The 14,168-nt window shown below is 38.7% G+C and overlaps 1 protein-coding gene across 1 annotated transcript; it reads left to right on the plus strand.

Annotated features, from left to right (window-relative positions):
- Positions 1-3,529: 3,529 nt before the first annotated feature.
- LOC117230231 lies at positions 3,530-12,914 on the plus strand. The gene is made up of 8 exons (XM_033487411.1): positions 3,530-3,837; positions 4,540-4,663; positions 4,740-4,988; positions 5,125-5,801; positions 6,256-7,171; positions 7,278-7,641; positions 7,799-9,474; positions 9,616-12,914. Exons 1-8 carry the CDS (start codon positions 3,763-3,765, stop codon positions 12,909-12,911), a joined length of 7,377 nt encoding a protein of 2,458 aa, XP_033343302.1. The 5' UTR covers positions 3,530-3,762; the 3' UTR covers positions 12,912-12,914.
- The last annotated feature ends 1,254 nt before the right edge of the window (positions 12,915-14,168 follow it).

The raw sequence follows: 14,168 nt of genomic DNA on the forward strand, positions 1-14,168 counted from the left end.
AAAAAGGTAGCGTTAATTGAAAAAGACTGAGACTCGATCAAATGGAATAATTGACTCTAAATATATTACTAAGAAAGAAATAATCTCAGGCGATCTCTTTATCAAAGCATATACTTGCATATAAGTGCAGAAGCAGTGTTCAAAATTATTGCTTTGATTCAAAAATCTGCCTGTCGCGAAGTGTCTTCTTGCACGTAAAATTTCACACATTCTTGTACGGGAAAAAATGAATTTTGACTCATATTTTGAATTCTAACCGAAATGAAATAAACGAACGTGACTTGATATTGTCACGATTAATTCATTGCTTAAGGTCAAGCATATTCATGTCATACAGATATATTCGTGTAGATATTTGCCATTTGCAAATATTCATATGGAATATTAACATGCATATTTATAAATAACACGAATATATTCTCAAGTGTATGTATTTAAACCAATTATTATAATCGCGCTGTGCAAGAAGACCTATCCTAAACTAATAAATTTAAAAAAAGAATGTTACTACTCACGGGTATAAGAAATACCCGCGGTCACTATGCTCGCAACAAAATTCTACGTAATACAACCGGTCACCCGTGCCGATTCGGACCTTTCATCCTACGACATGATTGAGTGACCGGAGGAACAAAAATGCATGCGACTCACCGTTCGATGCGGAGAAACAGAGGACGTACCATGGATGCTGCGCCACCCCAGCGAATATCATCAGGAAGACTAATATCAGGCAGGAACCGTTGAAGGTCCAATGGTGGAAGTGGAGGTTGCGAAAAATCTGTTACAGAACAGAACACAATGAGTGATCTTTTGAAAAATTGGAGATAATGAAAAATGGAAGTTGATTAAATTTGTATCTTTAGTAATGATAGAGATTGAAATTCTAAAAAACTGTAATAAGTATGTAGCGAAATGAAACGCTGATATAAAAGTTTGAAATAAAACAATTGAAAATTCAGTGATTTTCGATGCATATCAGAGACAATGTTATTGTAATCGAATGTTAACACTTTAACAGTTTATTCCAATTAAAAAAAAACGTGTATAGCTTTCTAAATTATCGATCACTTTTATTTTCTAATTAAAAATAATTCAAAAGAAATACAAAGAAGCGAACAAATTGAAATACATGATATAAAACTACTTACATTCTTCAGCCACTGGAGAGTCTTTATCGTATTGAGAGATGCACTGACTCTAATACCGGAAACGAATGTTCAAAAGTAGACTGTTGAGATTAAGACTACGTTTCCGCGACTTTAATCAAAATTATCGTGATTTTAAAATATTGAAAGAAAACTATCGCGTAGCAAACACTGACTCTATAAACCGCATTGCGCGCGGTTACAAATATTCCCTGAAAATAAAGCTGTTTAAGGCAGGGTGGGTGGGGGAGGGTAGTGGAAAAGAAGCTAAATATCGTTTCGACAATTTTCTTCTTTTCTTTATCAAAAAGTTGCAATGCTGTTTATCAATAGCTTAAATGTTGTTGATTAGTAGTTTAAATATTGTTGATTAATATTTTAAATGTTGTTAATTAATAGTTTAAGTGCTATAAATTAATAGTTGAAATGTTATAAAGTAATAGTTTAAATGTTGTTGATTAATAATTTAGATGTTATAAATTAATGGCTTAAACGTTATAAAGATAATAGTTTTTAATGTTGCTAATTAATAGCTTAAATGTTATAGATTACTAGTTTGAGCGTTATAAGGTAATAGTTTAAATGTTATAGATTGTTATTGTAATTTGTAAAAACTATTCTTCGATCTTTACGGTACGGGAGACCACACGCAAATGAGCCCGCGCCCGAGTTTCGTGTCGAATGATGGCATATACTTGCGAAGGTGACTGAAGGTGCATCGGACGGTAACGGTTTGCTGTTGTTGTGAAAAGCAGTTTTTCCATTATAACACGATCAAATTTAATAATTTTTTAATTTTTATCGTAAATTGACGCCTTTAACTATTTAATAAATTAGTGGCTTAAATATTATAAAGTAATAGTTTAAATGTTGTCCACTAGTAATTTAAATGTTACGAATTAATGACTTAAATATTGTTAATTAATAATGTAAATGTTATAAATTAATGGCTTAAATGTTATAATTTAATAGCTTAAATGTTATAAATTAATAGTTTAAATGTTATAAATTAAAGGCTTAAATATTATAAAGTAATAGCTTAAATGTTGTTGATTACTAGTTTAAGCGTTATAAGGTAATAGTTTAAATGTTCTGGATTGTTATTGTAATTTGTAAAAACTATTCTTCGATCTTTACGGTACGGGAGACCACACGCAAATGAGCTCGCGCGCGAGTTTCGCACCGCATATATACCTGATGGCATGCACTTGCAAAGGTATCTGAAGGTGAATCAAACGGTAACGGTTTGCTGTTGTTGTGAAAGGCGGTTTTTCCATTATAACACGATCAAATTTAATAATTTTTTAATTTTTATCGTAAATTGACGCCTTTAACTATTTAATAAATTAATGGTTTAAATGTTATAAGTTAATGGTTTAGTTGTTATAAATTAATGGTTTAAATGTTATAAAGTAATGGCTTAAATGTTGTTAATTAATAATTTAAAAGTTATAAACTGATGGCTTATATTTTATAATTTAATAGCTTAAATGTTATAAATTAGTAGTTTAAATGTTACTAATTAATGTTTTAAATATTATAAAGCAATAATTTAAATGTTGTTGTTTAATAGTTTGTGTTATAAGGCAATAGTTTAAATGTAATAAATTGTCAATGTAATTTGTAAAAGCTGTTCTTCGATTAATTCTTTAATTTCTATCGTAGGTTGACGCCTTTAACGATTTACTGCAATAACCATTTTTATAATTATAATAATTTTTACAAGCTAAAATTAAATTCTCATGTCTATGATACTACTTTTTGATTTACAACTGTATTAATTTATATTCAATACCATTTTATGATGAAAATAATTGTACTATTATAGTCAAACTGTATAACTATTATAAATTAAGAGCATAATTATTTTTAACCGATGTTCAATTAACAAAATATTAAATGTTCAAAACTTTATTTAATATCTTATATTATAAAGCATATATAGTTCGAATAAAATAACAGACTTACAGTGATATTATCAGAAAAACAGAAGTATCGAAAAACGTTCAATTTCTATCACGTATCAGCAAATATCCTAATTATACTTCTACTTTCTAAATCTATTCTGTTTTTAAAGAAAATTCACGTGGTCGTCGCTATGATCGAACCAGTAATCGTAAAGAAACGTTCGGACGATCAATATTTTTTTCGATATTTCAACATTATTTTATCTATAATATATTACATTGATCAGACGATTTAGTTAGAATCTACAGTATCCTTTTTACGCATATGGTAACGCTGAGAACCTTAAATACCAAAAACGATATTGACAATAATGCTGATCGTCCAAACTGAATCGCTAAAAAGCTTCTTTAACTCTTTGCCCCTCTTAACCCACCATACTCTCCTTCATTTGTCATCGAGAACTCGCTCTCGTCAATTGTTACCTCGAAATCGTTCGGCTACGGAATTCCACTGGAAAATCCGAATGCGTCAAAATTAACGTGACGTTAAGCGAACGAAGCCCCTTAAAAATTCCCTGGTGATCCTCAGAACGGAGGTTTCGGTGATCAAGAACTCTTAGATCAGAGAACGGAGTCGACGATGATCGGCTCTCGTGGAATCGACGACTCGCTGCTGGTCCTCCGGCTCCTTCGACAGTTTTGCGTTCCTAATGCCTAGCTTCCTCGGACGTTTCCTTGGTATTTCCAGACGAACCGAACGATTAATAATGAACATCTTGGGCTTGGTAAGAATCTTTTTATTCTTTCGTTTCTTTCATTGTTTTCTTTTCTTCCTTTTTTCCTAAACATTTCCTTGTATCCTATCGACCTAACCTGTATAACCTTTGATTCTATTTCTCGAGAAAAAAGACTCATCGGTACGCAACGAGCGACAACTGAAGCCATGAATTCTAAAACAGCACGTGCCCACCAATCAACGTTTCGATAGTCAGAATCAGTTCTTTTCTTTTCATCTTCTTCGATTCGTTATTAATATTATTAGCTCTCCTTATGAACATTGCCTAGATATAAACCTTTTTAACACCGTTAGACAATTATTTTTCTCTTTTTTCTTTTTTTTTTTTTTTTTAGAAAAGATTTTTCGAAGATTTGTGAGTTTGTTTTAGCAAATTTGTTTTTTAAAAAGATCAAACTCGCGCTATCGCGGAAAACCATCGAGTAAACTTATTAGGCTACGTTTGGTCACTTTATTCAAAAAATTATATCGAAAGAAATGCGTCTATTAAACCTAATCACTGTCTCAAATTTCACTTTCGAAGTAACCGTTTATAGATTCCTCAGTGTACTCGATATGTTTGTGTATTAAATTTTCCAAATACGGACGACGACGACGACTTGGATCCACCGATGACAATTCATAGCTTCAATTTCCTCGATAAAGAAATTGTCAAAGAGAATATATTTTCATCAGACGGTGTCTTTCGAAGGTTAATAGCACACTAGATTGGAGTCCCATTAAATGGAGCAACAAGCTCGAACAAATTTGGAACTTGTCCTTATCGCAAGGAACACGTATTTTCGACATTATTGGCGAGGATACAATCAAAACTGGTTAGAGCACCGACGAAATCAACGTCGACAACGCCAATCTTACTAATTCGATATTATTTTCTCTCAACCGATATAGTTCTATCATGGATCGTAATCACGCGAATCGTAATCGCCCACCTATACACGTTCTCCTATATGATCAACCTTTATCCCATATTAACATCAACGCAGCCGAACCTCCTCTTACCTTGGCTAATCCTTAGCTTTTTTAAAAACGTCGTGTTGGAAGTAATCGTGATAGCCGTTGGCCTTCTGCTTTGGTACGACAAGAGATTCTCCTTGACTATTTTCTTCGAATTCGTCCTCGTAAAGGTCGTCCCTCTGAGTAAGTAAATGCTGCAGTAAAATACTTGCTCGTGTCGATTTCTCGAAATACCTTGCTACGCGGAACGATCGAAAGAAAGCTTATCCATAGATTCCCACTTTCAGACATGTCATCCAATCGCCATTTCGTTTGTCAGTCATTTTCAGCTACGTCTGGTATTCCAATTCCTGTCTGTTCCTTGAACAGTGTCACATGGAAAAGATGCGAAAACTGAAGAGAATGAGAAGCGACTCGAACCTAATCGTTGGTCGTTTGTACATAAAGTTGGCTGATTCAAAGTACAGGACGCGGTCTTTGACGACTTTGTTATCCTGCGAAAGCTACGAGACCTACGAGACGCACGACACCATCTCGCGGATCATCGACGATCCCAATTTAACGCCAGCCCAGAAAACCATGAGGATTCTCGGGCTGACCGATCAAGACGTCGCCGATGCGCGTACCAGGATCAAAGAAAGGGAAATTCATAAAAAGTTGACGGAATTGGAGGACAATTCGCTAACAAGCACCACCAAAAATATGTCTCTATACTTCTTCGATAAATACGATTTCAACACGCTGAAAGATTTGCGGAAGGTGAAAGACGGACGAACGAAGGATCGCGAAGATGAAGTTACGACGGACGAACGTAAGGAGGATGAAACTCCGATGGATGAACGCAAGCAGGACGAAATTGTAATGAATGCACGCGTGGAGGAGCAAGTCGCGATATATGGATGCAAGGAGGATGAAACTACTGCGATGGAAGGTAAGGAGAACGAGCTGACGACGAGTGAAACTACGGAGGATAAAGTTACGACGGATATCATTTTGGTAAGTTTTGGTAGCTTGCTTCTTTCTTTTTTTCTTTTATTACTTTCAGTAAAATAGCTCTCGTTGAAAATATCTTCCGTTGAAATCGATGAAATATCGAATAATCTTCCGACCTTGGAACGCTACCGAATGATCTTTCGATAACTCTCATCAAGCGTTTTGCATAATCCCTGTGAAATCTTAAAAAGGTGGCTTAACCACGTTTGTCGCAATCTGAACAGCCTCTATGATTCTTGATGTAACTTTCATAGTCGTATTTTCCCGATATACGTAGAAGTTACAGGATAAATTCGTACAAGTAATATGTTTCACACAGGCCATAAGAATATTTTTTAACAGTAAATTATTCGTTATATCAAGGAATCTGAGTATTCGATGGAACCATCGTTCATAGTAATTATACGTATATTTAAAACAAATCACCTTATACATAAGACTCTAAATGTTAATTTAGAGCAATCCACCTACGTCCTCGATGAACGTCCTTCTCGAACAGCCGCTAGATGATCGATCTATATATTCGGAGAAGACAAATCCATCGGTGGAGCAACGAAGTTCATCTGGAATGAAGAGAGTAGCAGCAGACTGCTTGGAAAGGAGTTGCGCGAAGCAAATGAAACTGTATCCATCGGATCGTGCGGAGGACTCGAATCAGAGTGACTCTTTATCGAGAAAACAGGACTCGTCTCAGTCGAATCTCTCGCATTCGAGACACGCGAGACAAAGCGTAGAGAAAAGTAGCAGTCCTGTGAAACTGCAAGCTCTGTTCAACTGCAATTGCATCGTGGACGAGTATTTGTACAAAGCGAACGCAGAGGAGTATTGTTTCGCGAACGGCGGCACGATGGCGACTTCCACGCCTAACAAAAGTATCGACGACAGCAAGATGACGAGAAGCGCGGAGAAGAGCGACTTTGATAGCTCGAAATCGACGATCTATCACTCGTGCTTGGACGACGCCAACGACGTTGATCAGAGTCAGAATCAAAAGACAGAAACTACGACGAATAACAGTTTACTTTTGATACGGGAATTGTTACAAAATGATCTGAACATATTAAGGGATGTTAAAAAGGACGACCAAAAGTTGGAAAATGGAAGTTTGATGTTAGACGATAAACCCAAGCAGGATATTTTAAAGATTTCGGAGAGCGAATCGAGTGTCTTTCGGAAATTGTACGTAGGACAGTGTAACACGTCCATTGGCATTCAAAATTTATCGGACATTGTGAAAGATTTGAGCGTGGCCCGGAACGTGATGACCAATTTGGAAACCTTGAGGACCGTCCAATCTGATGAAAGTGGAAGCAAATTGAAGAATGAAAATGAAATATTAAAGATTATGGTTCCTACGACCGCCATCGACGACGGTACGCGTCGTTATACTTTTACAACTCTATTTAGAATTTTCATTTCTATCGAAGAAATCTCTGGTCTGACAAGTAATTCTATGTGTTTTCTTTTTTTTTTTTTTAGACGTAAGTTCCGCGCAGAGGAGCAGCTTGAGTCCTGGCAAGCCGAAGAAAACCAAGAAAAACGTATTAAAAGTAAATGCACCTGAATATTCATTCGGCGACGCTAATATTCCAAGGTTCGTCAAAGACTCTATGAAGGTTTTCGACGGCTGTTATGAAAAGGACTTCGCCAATAACTCGGAGCTGCAGTGTATGCTTCAGCAATTGGAGAAGAAGAAATGGAGTATATTCCCTGGTCAGCCTAACCAAAACGTGTCAATACCATCTACTTTCTTAAAACAGAACGATCAACATTATCCATCGTCGGCGTCGCAAGACTTGGGAATCGTTGGTTTACCTATTACCCATTTCGACACAACGAAGAGGTAAGCAAAAGTTTTCAAATTAAGCTTGATCGTTGCACAGTGAACGCGTTACGTAAAATTGGTAAGACACAAAATTGTTTCTTAATAGACGACTCGAACGACTAGATACCTTCGAATAGACGACCTTCTTCTAAAATGTTTCTATTGCCTCCATCAGGTACGAGATCTCAGCATCTACCTCCTCCAAGGAAACCGACGAGCATGTCGCTTCTGAAATCGTGCCAGAGAACATGCAATCCCTCGACGACGACATTTCCGTATTAAGCGATATTCATAAGCCTGGTATCTCAAGCTTCACGAAGAACGCCCACACGCAAAGTGACAACGACGACCATCAAGATCTGCCAAGAACCTCGAATCTCAGTGAGAAACACAGGAAGATGTTCTTAAAGCGTAAATGCCTGAAAGAACAATCGAGAAGCGCTTCTCCGATCGCGAATCTTCACGAACGTAAGATCGAATCGCAGAACTTGGTTGGAAAAGACCATGGCAAGCCTCCTATACGTCAAAAACCGACGAAACTTAACGACAATCAGAGGAAAGCAGCTGGCTTAACGAAATCTGTATCCGACAGAAGCGTCTGCGATTGTAAAACGTGCCAGAAGGACAACAAATACTCGATTTTGACAGAATCGAAGTTGGACAAGAGGAGCGAGAATAAGAGATGCACAACGAAATGCAAAGTAGAGACTTTCGGCACGATTCCTTTCTCGCAGGTTGTGCGCCCATCGATGTTCGATTCGATGGTCTATCGCAGGAAACCTCCGGTGTATCCTAAAAAGGCCAAGAACGAGCCTTCTGCGCAGCCTGACGCCTCCAGTGTCGCTAATACGAAGAAGACGTCGCCGTTTAAGGAACTTTTAGAACCATCCAAGAGGCCAGCTGATAAGCAATCGAGCCACGGTTCGAAGAAATTCAAATGGAAGAGGAGAATGGAGTCGCTGGAAGAACAGGAAGCTCGGGAGATGAAGGCTCTAAAAGCATACAACGAAGTCACGTTGCTGAAGGACAAGAAGGAATTGGAAGCTAAGAAGAAGCTGCTTTCAGGAAGAAACTTGGCCACGGCTCCTGAAAGCCTAAAGAATCGAGGTTATCCGAGGAAGAACAACCTGGAACGTTATAAGAAAAATATTCCTCGAAACGTGGAAACGACGTACAACGACTGCTTCGACAAAGAGAACTTGTTAACAGACGCAACCACGGAAACGGAACCACTGTCGAATCTTCCATTTATGGACAATAAAACGCAATTCGCCGCGCCTGCAAGATTCTTCGATGTTCCACATGAAAAATACTCCTGTTCGAAGTTATCCAATGCTAATAAGGTCACGGACAAGGTGTTGAATAACTTTGGTAAATCGCATGCTGAACAGGTGAAGCAAGACGCGAAGAAGAGCAAGCAGACCCTTGGTGAGACGGACACCAGGAAGCAACACACAAAGTACAGTAAACCGAAGAAGTCGATGGACGAGGAAAACGTTTCGATAGTTTCGATGAAGAAGTTGGAAGGTGTGCAAAAAGGTCGCGATTTAGAGAGGACACCTGCTAAAGAGGATGTCAGGAGTCGCTTAAAAATTTCTGCAGAGTCTTTTAACACGGATCGACTGACTGAGCTTGATTCTCGCGACTCTCAAAGTCGTACGAATATCGCCGTATCTTTCGTTCAGAGCGATCACGACAAGGTGACCTCGACTTTTGTGGATGGCAAAGACTTTGGTGCGCAAGTTGGAGACTTAGCGACGTTGATTAAGCCTACGGCAACTCAAGACGTTGCTTCGTCCTGGTCTTCCAGCATCATCGAGCGACAGGATGAATCATATTCTCAGAAGCGAGGTAAGAATTGTTTCAAAATTTCTAAATTCCTTTCTAACGTGATTCTACCATGTATGTGTAAATACTTCTCGTAACCTGTACATTAAAAAACCTTGAAGACATTTCATTGGAGGAGATTAAGCAAGTACTAGCTTTTTCTAGATGATGCGAACACTCAGACGACCCAATTCGAAGCAACGACGCTCAAACTCGAGAATTCTAAAGAGAAAGATGCATTTGAAGCTGAGAATGTCGAGAAAGAAGTTGTGCCAGTATCGGAAACGGAGGTCCAGCCAAAGAAAGCTGAAGCAATATTGGAAGTAACAAACCACGAAAAGGAAGTTGAACCGACGTTGGAAACGGAAGACCAACGAAACGAAACTGAGTCGATACTGAAAGCTGAAGACCAAAAACAGGAATTTGGATCGATATTAGTAACGGAGGACCTCGAAAAGGAAGTTAAACTAGTATCAGAGACGGAGGGCTATCAAAAACACGCGATCGAAGCAAATAAAGAAGAAGAAATCAAAGATTCTGCGGTCTCGGACGATAGTCTTGCAGAATATCTTCCAGAATCTATCGATGACGAAAAAGAAAGTCTTCAAACCGATGGAATAGCCGATGAAATTCGAAGGTATAGCTCCGAAGTATCACAGAATGAACCTGGAATAACTTCAAGAAGAATATTCACGAATTCATCGGATTTCACAAGGAACATCAACACGAATTACGTGGCTGACGGCGTCATTCTAAGTAATTCGAACGCCCCGAGAGAAAACAACACTCCTGTATGGGACATCGTAGACGAAGAGACCATCAGAAAGCTGTACAACATGTTTTCCCATCGATCTGTAGACTCTACTTTCGATTTACCCGGAGAAATCCAAACAGTGGACGACATTTTAAATAACAGACAGTCAGAGTCATCGATAGACGATTTTATTTTTCAGTCGGATAGATATTCGACGAATCTTTCCATGTTCGAGCACACCATCTTAGCTACCATTCGACCACTTCAAACTTTAGAAGAGGAAGAAAGTCACACAGGTTCTCTTTACGATCTATGTATCACTACCATGGATCAAGAAGGTTTGCCTATCAGTTTCGAAGTGGAGTCTATGGAAGATCTCGAGGACGAAGTCGAACATCCAGCCGCCAATAGACTTGGGTTAAACGATGTTGTAATCCAAGTGACTCGGTTCCTGAGGAACTTGAACTTCCGCGGACTCAATCTGGAAAACCTTTCCGGCGTACTGGAGATTCTTCCCGAGCCAGTTGACGATGACGAGGATCGGATAGAGTTCGAGATCGACGAGGAGGACGAAGAAAAGGATGAAGAGATGGAAGAATGGCCGATAGAGGACAGAAGAATATTAAAATTCATTAAAGAGGATTGCTTAAGATTCATCAAGGAAGATATTTTCACGGACATGAAGTTTCCTATTGTAGTCAAATTAAGCGACGTGATAGGTGACGATTTGGCTACCTCTGACGAAGAGCCGGAAGAACTTCACGTAGTGCTTGAACAGGCAGAACCGAGTAAAATAAATTTGTTCTCTTTAACGGATGACAAATACGAAGAAGGTAATGATAAAATTGAAGAAACTGGTACGGAGGAAATGGAGGAAGAGGACGAAGATGAAGAAACGACGTTAAGAAGCGAATACTTCAAGATGTTGCAGAAGATTCAAGGAACGATGTTTACAGCGTTTCCCTCAAGGCCAATCGTGAGCGTCAGCGACTACAACGCTGCTGATAGTATGTTAAACGAAGAAAGAATAACTACTTGTTCGGAGGATGCATCTTTAGACGAGGTCGTCACGAAATTTATGAGCAATTTGAAGAAATACATACTGAAACGTTCGGAACCTGTGCAATTCCGTAGACAAAATTTAAATCAAACCTACGAAATATTGGACAAGACTGACACGGAAGAAGAAATCAAAGTTGAAGAAAGTATCGACAGCGGGGAGATGGAAGGAAGCGACAAAGACGAAGCGGTTGAACAAATTACTACGATCGAAGATGTCGAAGAGGTCGACGAAAAAATAACGACAAAGCAAAACAAAGTAGATGTTACGTATCAAGTTACCGAAGAAGACACGCTAGATACAAGAGTCGAGGAATATGGAAATGTAAGTTGGAAAGAAATCGACAAGGCCGATCAGAATATTCAACTGATCGAATTCGAGAGCGAAGCGAATGAAAAGATGCAAAGATCGATTCGCGAAGAAACGTTCGAACGCGACGAAGACGAGTCTCTTGAAAAAATAAAATCGAATAAGATCGATGGGAACGAAGAGTCAGATTTCGAAATTGATGGAGAGGGAAACGTGGAGCTGAAGGAAAAGTTATCCTTATACACCATCTTCACATTTCTACTGGCCATCTCCTGTTTTTATCTCGGATACTACTACCGGAAGATCTTCTCGTTTAGACAAATTTCAACGTCCACGTCGGCCTTGAAACCTTTCGAGATTCACACAACGCCAACTTCGACGACCACGTTCTTTGAAAATTCGACGCTGATGGAGGAAACGAAGGAAGAAAAATATGAAGAAACGGAACAGGAGGAAAATGACTCGTTCGAGAGAATCGTCGATCTTGAAACGATAGAAATTTCTCAATTCACCAAATACGATTCGGAATTATATTTGGACTCGATTGAACTCGAAAACGATGTTGGAGAATCTGTGTCGCTAAGGGAACGAATTTTAGAAAAGACAGAATTGCAAGAAGAAGCAGCGGAAATTAATTCTGAAAATGTCCGAGTGCGTTCAAACTCACAAATACACTCGGCTTCCCGATCGACTGACACGATTGGGAGTACCAGCATTAGCAAGCTTGATATTCGTACGAGCGAACCTCCGTTCATCGTTGAACCGAATAAACTTAAAGAAGATTCGTTAGAATTGCGCCTGGCGGAAGAAGAAATCGAGACCTTCAGATACAGAGAAGACGATGACTCCGATTCATCGAAGTCTCTATCAACGCGTGACGATGAAACCAAATTACTCGAGGCACAGATGAATCTATATGCAAAGGTGCTAATAGAAGAAAAAGAAGAAATGTTAAATGCGGAAAAACTTCGAACAAGCAGCTGTGGAGCAAAGTCGAGAACATCTACTTCCGAAATTCAGAAAGAAGATTGCGAGCAGTCGAGCAAGAAGGAAGAAGAAAAGGAAGAACGCTCTGTGGTTGATCAAACAGATGCCGAAGGGATCATTTTTTCGAAACAAGAGGTCGAGAAAAGTAAGGCGTCCATGGAACAAAACGAGTCCTCGAGTTCGCCTCAAATTTTGGAAACGACCGACAGTTTCGATTCCACGTACACGAGAGCTTCCGAAACGTCGAGGAACGCCACCTCTATTGTAGATCTCAACGATTCCTCGATGGAAGAGTTCGTAATCGCTTCGAACGAATCGATTATATCGGACAAAGAGAGCGGATGCAGTTGATTAAAAAACGTCCGTCTCGATCTTTCCGTAATTTTCAGGTTCTTTTTCTTTTTTATTTTTTTCGCGATATCAACGGATTTTAGTCTCGTATGAACTTTTTCTTATTTTTAAGGAACTACCGGAGAAGATTCTTTTTTTTTTCCAAAAGAGTGAGGCTTCTTTTATTTTGCTTTTTGTAAAAAAACAATCGTTGAGATTCCTTTTTTCTTTTTTTCGTTTTCTCTTTCCTTTTTTTATGAAGAGAAACGGCGTTGCAAGAATAGACGTTCATGCCGATATCGTTGTTCGAAGATACCACTCTTTTCGTTTCTCCGGTTCGAAGACGTCCGATTTTGCGAGAAATATTGTTCCGTTTATCATTTGCAAGAAATAGAACGTCTATCGCTTGAATTTTATTTATTTCGTTTCTTATATTCGTACTGATTAGCTTATATTTGCGTTTTACAAGTGGCACGATGTTTTTTGAACGACAAATATTTCGTGATAAGTGAAATTTTTTCGTCGACTCGCAAGTATTATTCATTTCTAACGAATAAACAATCGTACTTTAAAGATATAATTTTCCCTCGAAAAGTATCTAAGTCAGCTTTCGTCTGTTTAAAAGAGAAAATAATCACAAGGACAAAGTCTTGACTAAAACGTTCTAGCATTAAGACATGGAATACACCGCGAAATCTTGTCAATTCCGAGTTTGTCAATCCGAATATTGATTTAACTCGGACAGCGTTCCCAAACGAGGTTCATTCAATTCCACCGACCTTTTACCCCGCTCTCTTATTGTATCACTCAACAAGCTTAATATACTTAATTAAATACAGTTCCTGTTTGCCCCTGACATCTCTTTACTGATCGCTTAATCGTTCAATTAAGCGTCGCCGATTTTCCATTTCTCTGCACCCTTAGATAAATCGTTATACCTTCCTATAACATTCCAACTTTCAAATTTAGTAATCTTCAAACTTTCAAATCCCCCAACCTCCTCCACGAACTTCCAACCATTCTGCTAAAACGTTTTTTCCCTCGCACGATTCTCTCTTCTTCGCTGTTCCCGTACCCACCGATCGACCACCCTTATCAACTTATCCAAATGTTGCACGATCGCAGCTTCGATTCGCGATTCTTCGCTCGCTACGTTTTACCCACGTTTGTCATTTCCGTGGAAAGAAAAGAAAAAAAGAAAACTGCACGTGACGGCGATCGGTTGGCACGGGGTGAAGCGAAGAGGAGAGAAACCGATCGGCGATCGGCCGCGGCGCG

The sequence above is a fragment of the Bombus vosnesenskii genome, unplaced genomic scaffold, assembly GCF_011952255.1.
Source record: "Bombus vosnesenskii isolate JDL3184/JDL3185 unplaced genomic scaffold, Bvos_JDL3184-5_v1.1 scf7180000013266, whole genome shotgun sequence".
NCBI classification, from domain to species: domain Eukaryota; kingdom Metazoa; phylum Arthropoda; class Insecta; order Hymenoptera; family Apidae; genus Bombus; species Bombus vosnesenskii.

Bases quoted from the DNA above. Each gene is read 5' to 3' on its own strand.
- LOC117230231 (XM_033487411.1), top strand. From the start codon at position 3,763: ATGCCTAGCTTCCTCGGACGTTTCCTTGGTATTTCCAGACGAACCGAA. The intron at 4,989-5,124 runs GTAAGTAAATGC...TTCGTTTGTCAG, and splicing joins CGTAAAGGTCGTCCCTCTGA to TCATTTTCAGCTACGTCTGG. The intron at 7,172-7,277 runs GTACGCGTCGTT...TTTTTTTTTTAG, and splicing joins TACGACCGCCATCGACGACG to ACGTAAGTTCCGCGCAGAGG.